This window comes from Myotis lucifugus, unplaced genomic scaffold, assembly GCF_000147115.1.
Source record: "Myotis lucifugus unplaced genomic scaffold, Myoluc2.0 scaffold_935, whole genome shotgun sequence".
Taxonomy (NCBI): Eukaryota; Metazoa; Chordata; class Mammalia; order Chiroptera; family Vespertilionidae; genus Myotis; species Myotis lucifugus.
Window position 1 is genome coordinate 107,238 of NW_005871983.1, and position 8,514 is coordinate 115,751.

At 66.4% G+C, this 8,514-nt stretch overlaps 1 protein-coding gene across 1 annotated transcript; it reads right to left on the reverse strand.

Moving 5' to 3' along the window:
* Positions 1 to 205: 205 nt before the first annotated feature.
* LGALS12 (galectin 12) lies at positions 206 to 8,494 on the reverse strand. The gene is made up of 9 exons (XM_006106877.3): positions 8,249 to 8,494; positions 6,530 to 6,618; positions 6,177 to 6,390; positions 5,860 to 5,979; positions 5,260 to 5,298; positions 4,641 to 4,667; positions 4,007 to 4,095; positions 1,029 to 1,179; positions 206 to 677 (listed from the first exon to the last, which is right to left on the reverse strand). The coding sequence occupies exons 1-9, from the start codon at positions 8,315 to 8,317 to the stop codon at positions 531 to 533; spliced, it is 945 nt and encodes a 314-aa protein (XP_006106939.1). The 5' UTR covers positions 8,318 to 8,494; the 3' UTR covers positions 206 to 530.
* Positions 8,495 to 8,514: the final 20 nt, after the last annotated feature.

Here is an 8,514-nt window from a genome sequence, read left to right on the forward strand (position 1 = left end):
GACATCGGGACAAGCCCGCCCACGCTCTTGTCCTCCATCCCCACCGCGTGGTCCCTGGTGTTCTCACAAGAACGAAACGTCTGCGCAAGTGCCGGGGAGCAGAGCCACCCCGACGTGCTGGCCTGGGGCGGTGGGGAGCTGGCCACCCCCCCCCACCCCCTTCCCCAGACTCCTCCCCCAGACTCCTCCCCTGGGGGTCCGTGGGCACAGCCCGTTCTCTCTGCTGTCAGGTGGGCGGCGGGAGCCTGTCACGTCCCTGAGCCAGGACTCTGAGTGCCTTTGTTCGGCTACACAACCTGCCTCCTCTCCAAGCCCTGAAGGAAGACGGAGGCAAACCCCCAGCTCCTGGGGAAGGGAGGCCCAGAGCTGGAGGCGCCCTCACACCCCCCTGCCTGCCCTCTTCGGGGGGACCCAGCCCCTGCGGACCCTGGAAGTGAGCTGGGCCTGGCATGGCGGCGACAGGCGGGCACTTCGAGGGGTGGGCAGAGCGCGGGGCCGGTGTGGCGGGCCCTCCTCGTCCCGGCCTCTCCTCAGTGGTGCACACAGTACAGCTGGACGGTGCCGCTGACCCGCAGCTCCCGCAGCCGCTCCAGGACCTGCCGGCCCAGGCTGGTGGCGCCCAGGCCCTGCCCGTTGAGCGCCAGCTTCAGCCCTCCCTCCTGGCACAGCAGCAGCACCTGGCAAAGGAGGGCGTGAGGCCCGCGGGCTTCCTGGCGGGCCCTCCGCTGCCTGCCTGGGACCCCCCCAGCGAGCCCTCCTCCCCTCCGCGGGCCCGTGGGGCACCCAGTGCTGCCCCCAGACAGAACGAGGGCCCCGCTGGTCACCAGTCCTCCCACCAGGATCTCGGCTCGGGGCCTCAGTTCCAGCAGCTGTACCAGGAGCTGCTGCCCTCAATGCTGGTGCCAGGCCCGCCCCGGCCCAGGGGGCCCCTGGCCACAGTGCGGGGGTGGAGAGCCCTGGCATGGAGATCCCCCCGGGACGCACCCCCTGCTCAGTGTCCCGGCTGGGCGTGCTTGGCTCTGACCCACCTCGAAGAACCGCTGGGGGTAGAAGAGGAAGGGGGCCAAGATCAGCTGCTTCCGCCCCCAGGGCGACACCCACGCCAGCGTCCTGTTTGCGAAGGAGGCCCTGAGAGCCACGGGGACACGCGCGGCCTCGTCCCCCAGGCTCAGCGTGAAGCTGCGGGCAGGAGCGGAGAAGGGGCTCAGCTCCGGAGCCCCCCCCCCCCCGCCCTGGCGCCCCGACGCCTCCAGGCTGCCGGGCCCTGAGGGGCTGGGGCGGCTGGAAGATTGGGCAGGTCCCGTCCCCAGAAAGCAGCTCTGGGGCCCCTGACAGCGCAAGTGAAACGCCTGCGGAAACCCCACGCGGAGACTGGACCCCTCGTGGCCACTCACGGGCTGCAGGACCACGGGGGAGCCCAGGACCTCGCCCGAGCCTCAGTTTCCCCTCCTCGAAACGGGGAGATTGGCGACGTTAGCGAGGACCAGCGCTTCCTGGGGGCGTGTGCCAGGTACTGTTCACGTGTTTTACAAACGGCGCGGGGGTTAGAGTGAGGCTGCCTGCGTTCAGCTCGGCCTCGGCCTCTCTCCAGTCCCGGGGCCCTGGGCCAGTCAGTGTCTCTGTGCCTCAGTTTCCCCATCTGTAATGTGGGAACGACAGTACTGAGAGTTAAATGAGTTAACACATTTAACTCAAAGTGCTCAGAGCCACAGCTGCTGTACAACAAGCACTCAAATTACACCTATCGTTTAAAAAAACACTATAAACGTTAAAATACCACACCAGACCTCTCAGGGCACCGCGAGGAACAGAGGAGGAGTGTGTGTGACACGTAGAAAGTACCTGGCACGCAGTAGGTGCTTTGTAGATGCAGCGTTGGCTTTTCTGGTCCTGACCTGGGGTGTGTCAGCCCATTTTTCGGAGGCGGACGGAGGGTAGAGGACTTCCCTGCTACTAGGCTTCCCACGGGATGTGCACCAGGATTCAGGACTCGGGGGGCGGGGGGTGTCTTTCTGTCAGGACAGCCAGGTTCTGTCCCAAAGTCACTTTCTTTGAAACAGCAGCCCCGACACTGTGGCCCGAGCCCTCGGCAGGAAGTGGCTGGGAGTGGAGAGGGGCCTCGGGCTCGGAGGGCACGGAGCCCGGGAAGGGCCTGCCTGGGGGCCTCTCAGGGAATCCCTTCTGGAACCTGTTCTGGCGGGCGCTCCATCCACGTGCAGCTTTGGGAAGAGGACGGCAAGGACTCAACGCCCGGCAGAAGCTTGAAGGCGGGGACCCCGGAGAGGGGCCTGCAGGGAGCCTCCAGCCCGCAGTGGCCGGGAGCTGGCCAACCCCCCACCCCCACCACCCCCTCCTCCAGACTCCTCCCCAGAAAGGCCCTGTCTTCCCAGTGGCCTGAGAACACTTGGGGGCCTCGGTGTCCCCCCTCAGCCCTGCCCAGCACAGCCGGTGCGTACTGACTTCCTCCGGAGGCCCGGGGAGCTCTGGGGGAGCTCTCCTAGGCTGCCGCCGAACCCCCAGATCCTCAGTGCTTGGGGATGGGTCAGAGGAGGAGGACACTTCCAGGGCACAAGAGGCCCGCGCCCTCACATGCTCGCCCCGTTTGTCCCAGGCCAGCCACAGCTGCTTTCCGAAAACCAGCGGCAGCCGCTGTGCTGAGCCTGGATGTGGGAGGCCCCGGCCCAGGCGGCCTGTACAAGTGCTCTGGCGGGTCCGCGCTACTCTTCCACTTTCCAGGCATTCCGTGTTCCGCAGCTGCGAGCGTTTGGGTAAGAGATGGCTCCCAGCTTCTCCTTCAAAATGACCCGATCTGTCATGGACAGTCTATGGACACATGCTCTCCACACCCCCAGCTCCCCAGCCTGCTTCTACCACCTGTCGGGCCTCAGAGGGCCCTCGGATTCATGGCCTGGCGACAGAGCGGCTAAATCACTTGGCCTGTCACTCATATCCACGGGACTCGGAGCTAGACGAGGAGCCTGGTCTCAGGCCTCCACGTTTTTGGGGGACAGGGAGGGTGTTCTTTATCCCTGGGAACCATTCCCTGTATGGTTGGAATTATTTCTCCTTTTTTTTTTTCCTGGTGGGGAACTCGGGACCTCTGACACACAGAGGTGTGGGGACCTGCCCAAGGCCACCCGGTGTAGGAGGCAAAATCAGGAACCCAGCCCAGCCGAGCCTGGCTCTGAGGTCCGTGCTGTCCAGGGCTGGAGCAGGAGGGCAGGGTTGAGTGAGGTCAGTGACCTCAAACACAGTCACAGAGCCAGCGGAAGAGTGGGAGCACCGAGGCGGTCCCCCCACTCCCCCATCCGGTACGCAGCACGCACGTGTGGAACACCAGCTGTGCCTGGCACCATTAGGAGCCTTTACACCGCCCTGAAGTCAGCCCTGTTATTACCCTTTCATAGGCAAAGAAGCTGAGGCGTAGAAGGGAAAAGGAATGCCTTGAAGTTGCAGAGGTAGTAACTGTGAGTCAAACCCAGGAGGCAGCGTGGCCCGAAAGCCAGGGAATCCAATGCAATTCCAGGAACAGGAAAGAGGAGGCGGGATTGGGGATGGAGCACGAGTGCCCCCAGGGGGAGAAGTTAGGCAGCGGCTACTTGGCTATCGTGTCCCTCCCTGTCCCCACTCCCAGCGCCAGGCCTCCTCTGGGGCCGCCTGCTGTGTTTCTACACCTGCTGTGTCGCGGCTGGAGGGCGCATCCTCTCGGGCCTCAGCCCGCGCCTCTCCGGGGCCTGTCCCAGGCCCCAGGCAGGGCCTGCGATGAGCGGCCTGGAAGATACTCCCAGAACTGGGGCTGCTGGGGCGGCGAAGGCAGCTGGGTCCCGGCCCCAGTCCCAGCCTGCCTTGTGCAAGCCCTGCAACCCTGACCAGCTGACCCCTCTGTCCGCTCCTCTGTGAAACGGGGTTAAATGGCGGCTTTGGAGACTAAGAGACAAATGCGGGTAAAGCTGGCGCCTGGCCTGGCGCAGGGAGGCCCTCCCTCCTCCTCCGCCTGCGTACTTACTCCTTGGGCTCCGGCAAGACCAGCCCCCGCAGCACGATGACCTGTCCCGGCCAGAGACCCCGGGGGAGGGGGCGTGAGCAGGGCACCTCCTGGAGGAACATGGGAGGGGACTGAGGGGACTCACAGGGGGCTCAGGGAGGGCAGCCGCCCCCAGGAGCACTTTGGGGGGCACCCTCCGGGGCGGGGGGCCCTGGAGCAGGTAAGTCTCTGCCTCAAGGCCCGCAACTGGGGGACTCGGCTCTGCCCGTTATCAGACACCCTCTGCAGGCCTGGCCTCTCCCTGCCTTTCCCGGGCTGAGCTCGCTGCCGCTGTGCTGCGGGCACCACGATGCCCCCCATCCCGCACCCCGAACTGGAACGGCCGTTCCTTGGGCAGCCTCCCACCAGCCTGTGAGCTGGGGGCCTGGGACTGGCTTGTCCCTCTGTCCTAGAGCCGGGCCCACAGAGGATCCAGTAACCATAACCGTGAGCAGAATAAAGTCAAGGTCAAGGGGAGCCGGAGCAGCCTGCCGCTGCCCACACCCGCACTTCTCTCTGGAGGGAGGGAGAACCCTGGGGGGGGGGGGCGGCATTTCCCGCCAGGTGGGGGCCTCCTACCCCTGAGGGCAGGTGAGGGTTGGGGGCGCTCACTCACCAGCCTGGGGCTCCCCAGCAGGAAGGGCTGTCAAGGAAAGAAGAGGGACGCGGAGGTCAGGCGGGGTTCGCTCAGTGAAAGGGAGGCTCTGGACATTATCGTGAAAAACGGGGGGTCAGTGGGGTTTGTCTCAGAGACAGTACAGGTGAGTGAGTGGGGCCCCGGTGGGACCCTCGTGAATTCAGATGGACACCAGCTCTGGAAACGGGGCAGAGGGTCTGTCCCTCACTCACCGGGCGGCCTTGGCAATACCTGCGCCTCCTCCCCGCCCGCCCTGCAGGCCAGCCCAGCCCTGCCGCCTCCCCCGTGGGCTGTGGGAATCGGAAGCTCCCATCTACAGGGACCTTCTGCTATGAATGCGGGGCACTCCTCCCCAATTCCTCCTCCCAAGGTGGCCCAGGAGAGGAGCTGGGCGCTGGGCCAGGCCAGGCCAGGCTCTCCAGGGACCAAGGCAGGGCTAGTCATATCCATGGCAACCATGCAGCGAGGGAGGGGCCGCTGGGCCTGTGCCAGGGGACCACAGCCCAGCAGGCGAGGGGCGGGTCACGCCGGGGGAGGGAGAACGGGGCTCGGCTCCTGTGTCTGGGACAAGGGCCCACCTTGCTCCCAAGAGACTCACGTGTCCAACTGGATACTCGCTGCCGCCCTCTGGGAACGGCTGTTGGGAAAGAGAAAAGGCAACCCCGGGATTCAGGGCTGCTGCCCACCCCGGGCCACCTGGCTGCCCTGCCTGCCTGGGCGGATGCCGGGCCCGGATGGGGCCTTGAGCGCTACCCACAGGCCTGGGCAGTGGTGCTCGGAGCTGGCCTCGCGGCTTCCCGGGCTCCATCTCAGACTCGGAATCAGAATCTCTGGCCTCGGCCCCCAGAAACCTGCCTTTTAATCCGCCCCTGGCGGGGGGGGGGGGGGGACCGCCAGCCGCTAGGTCTGGGCCCCTCGGCACCACGTCTCCAAGTGAGTCGCCTCCTGGCCACCACTCCCCGAGTTGACCAGACCCCACGCCCAGTGCAGACTTCCGTCCCTGGCTCCCGGGCCCCTCCTGTCGTCACCTTCTCCTGCCCTCACCCCACTCATGCCCGGCACCTCCACGAACCCCTCCACCTCGGTCACAGCTGCTGCGACAGGGCTGTCTGGGGCGGGCGGGGGTCCCGGGCCTGCCCACGTGTCAGAGGAGGTCAGAGGCCACTGCCACGCCCGCCCTGGCCCCACGGGAACTTACGTTGATGTTCAGGAATCCAACAGCCTTCACCAGGATGTCCCCGAATATGCCCAGGGTGTCCACGCGGGACAGCGGGAGCCGGTAGCGGTAGTGGAGGAAGTGCCTGCCATTCACGCTCACCTGCAGGCGCGGGGCCGCCTCAGCGCAGCTCGCATCAGGCCCCGGGCCCGGGCAGCTTGGAGCCGGGCTTGGCAGCTCCTTGGTCCTCTGGGTACCTCCCCTCCCCCATCCCCTTGTACACAGTGCCGTGGGGGACTCCGCAGAGGAAGGACGGGCGGAAGGACGCCCGCTCTCGGGCCCAGTGCCCACGCACTCACCTTCATGTCCTCGTGTCCAAAGAGGAAGAGGATGCGGAAGCTGGCTCCCCTGCGCAGGGCCAGGCGGGGCCACCGGGCCTCGGCCTGCCAGCGCCCGGCCTGCAGGGTGTTGCAGATGGCGTGCGGCTGGGTGGTGTGGAAGCGAGGGTTGAAGTGGATGGCGATGTCGGGCGGGGGGTGCAGGCTGCAGCCGCACTGGAAGTCCACTTGGAACCTGTGGGCGGCGAGGCTCTGAAGGGCACTCCGCTCAGCGGCCCCGGAGGCCCCGGAGGCCCCGAAGGCAGAGAAGACCCCCCCCCCGCCCCCCCTCCATCCTCCGGGGCTGAGCCCGCACCCCGGGGAGCACCCCCTACCTGCGTGCATCTAGCGGGACCACGCCCTGCAGCATGACCATCTTGCCGGCGCGTAAGCCGCCAAAAATGGTTGTGACATAAGGAACCACCTGGACGAGGGGAGAAACCCGCCCTGACGTGGTTGGAGAAGAGGCCGAGGGACCCCATACCCCACAGGTGGGGAAGGGAGAAGAACGAGAAAATTCGGTTCTCCTGCCCCAAGCAGCTGGGGGAATTCGTTTTCTCTGGAATGTGGTCTTCTACCCACTCCCCTTTCCCGGACCTCCACCTGTGGAAGCCACACTGCCCTGGGGAAGCCAAATTCAGCTCCTCTGCCCCCATCCACGCCCCCAGCGTAGGCCCAGCCCCTCCCCCAGCGCCTAGGACGCAGCAGTGCCCCAGGGAGGCCCGCTGCCCACTGCTTGCACCCTGGCCTCCAGGAGTCGGCAGTGAGGCTCCCTGAGGGCTGTTCCCTGGCCAGAGCCTGGGACCTGGGAGGCAGGAGGATGGACAGGTGGGGACCTGAGTGTAGCCCCTGATCTGGACGCCTGGACAGGTGCCTGACAATGGCCTGAAGCTGCCTGGCAGCCATAAAACACAACGCACTCTTCACAGCTCCTGCCTTCTCCGGGCTGTCTCCTCCCTCTCCCTGCGCCCCGGGACCTTGACCTTCAGGGCTCCTGACATCTTCTCTGACAGCTTCTCTGGCTCCTTCTCCAGCACCAACCCTTTAGTGTCTGGATTGTTTCTCCCCTCCCCGTGCTCCAGAACACTAGGCTGGTTTGGCGAGCGTGGCCCTTGCTGGCTGGCTCACGGCGACGTGTGCCTCGCTGGCCATGGGAGGCACAAGGCCCTCAGAGCCGCAGCCCCGCCTCTCCCTTCTGTAGGCGCAGTGCCCCGCCTGGCACAGCGTGGGCTCTGAACAGGTGTCTGCGGCAGGCACACAGCGGGCGGGGTCACAGGACCAGCCTTCGCGCCGTTTCCCCTCCCCCAGCAGCCTCCAGGAGCCCCAACCCCCTGGACCAGCGGTCGCCAGCCTTCCGGACCTCACGGACCACCGGTTGGCGGCCGCTGACCCAGACGGAGCCCAGACCCCACGGCTCTGCCCGCCGGTGGGAGCTGCAGCTGGAAAGCAAGGAGGGGCTGTAGCGGGGGCAGCGGCTTCCCCCTGCTACTAGGGCCTGGAGAGATGCGGGGGGTCCGGAGGCCAGAGCACCCACAGTTCGGCTGGGCTGAGCTCCACGTCCCTCCACTCCCCAGGCTCCAGGCTTGGCCTGTGAGTAACAGCTGCTGCGGCTCTTGTGAGAGAAGAGGCCACGTGAAGAGAAAGGGCTCAGTGCTGCCCCTCAGTGGAGGGTGCCATCGCCTGCGGGCTCAGCCTTCCGCAGCACGGCCAGGCTCCTGCAAATCCTCAGGGACACAGCGGGAGGAGGCAGCCAGGAAGCCCCCTGCCAGGTGCTCAGGGTCCCCCCAACGTCCCCCCAATGATACTACCCGCTCCCCCAGGCCCTCCTGGTCACCCACTCCCCCAGATGCTCCTACTCACAGCTCTACTGCTTTTTAAATGCAAGCTCAACAGTCACTCACACCCAAGTGGGAACAGCTGGCCGGCACTGTGCTCAGCTCAGGAGGACCTTCCGGAGCTGGAGGGCAGGTGCCGGGGAAGCCGCCGGCCAGGGCTGCGTCCCTCCCTCCCACCACCTGGAGGCCGGCCCAGCCGGATGGGAGGCGGCTGCTCACCGGGTGGAAGACGGGCGGCTGCAGGATGAAGGTGTCAGGAAGCGGGTCCAGTTTTTCTGCCGGTGACATGGGTGGTGGGGCGCCCCCAACGGGAGCTGCTGGTCCCAATTCCAGGAGCCCGGCCCGCTGGCTGACTCACCTTCCCAGCTGGGATCCTAAGCCCTGAGGCAGCGTGTCCAGCTGCTGGTCCTAACACTGCTGGGAGCTGGGCCTGGGAGGGCATGGGCCACCCACTCCTGGTGCCACACCCGCGCCCTAGCTCCGAG

Coding starts and splice junctions, on each gene's coding strand:
- LGALS12 (XM_006106877.3), bottom strand. CDS start 8,317: ATGTCACCGGCAGAAAAACTGGACCCGCTTCCTGACACCTTCATCCTG. Junction 6,619..8,248: donor AGCCGCCCGTCTTCCACCCG/GTGAGCAGCCGC, acceptor CCCCTCGTCCAG/GTGGTTCCTTATGTCACAAC. Junction 678..1,028: donor ACCCCCAGCGGTTCTTCGAG/GTGGGTCAGAGC, acceptor CTCCTTTGCCAG/GTGCTGCTGCTGTGCCAGGA.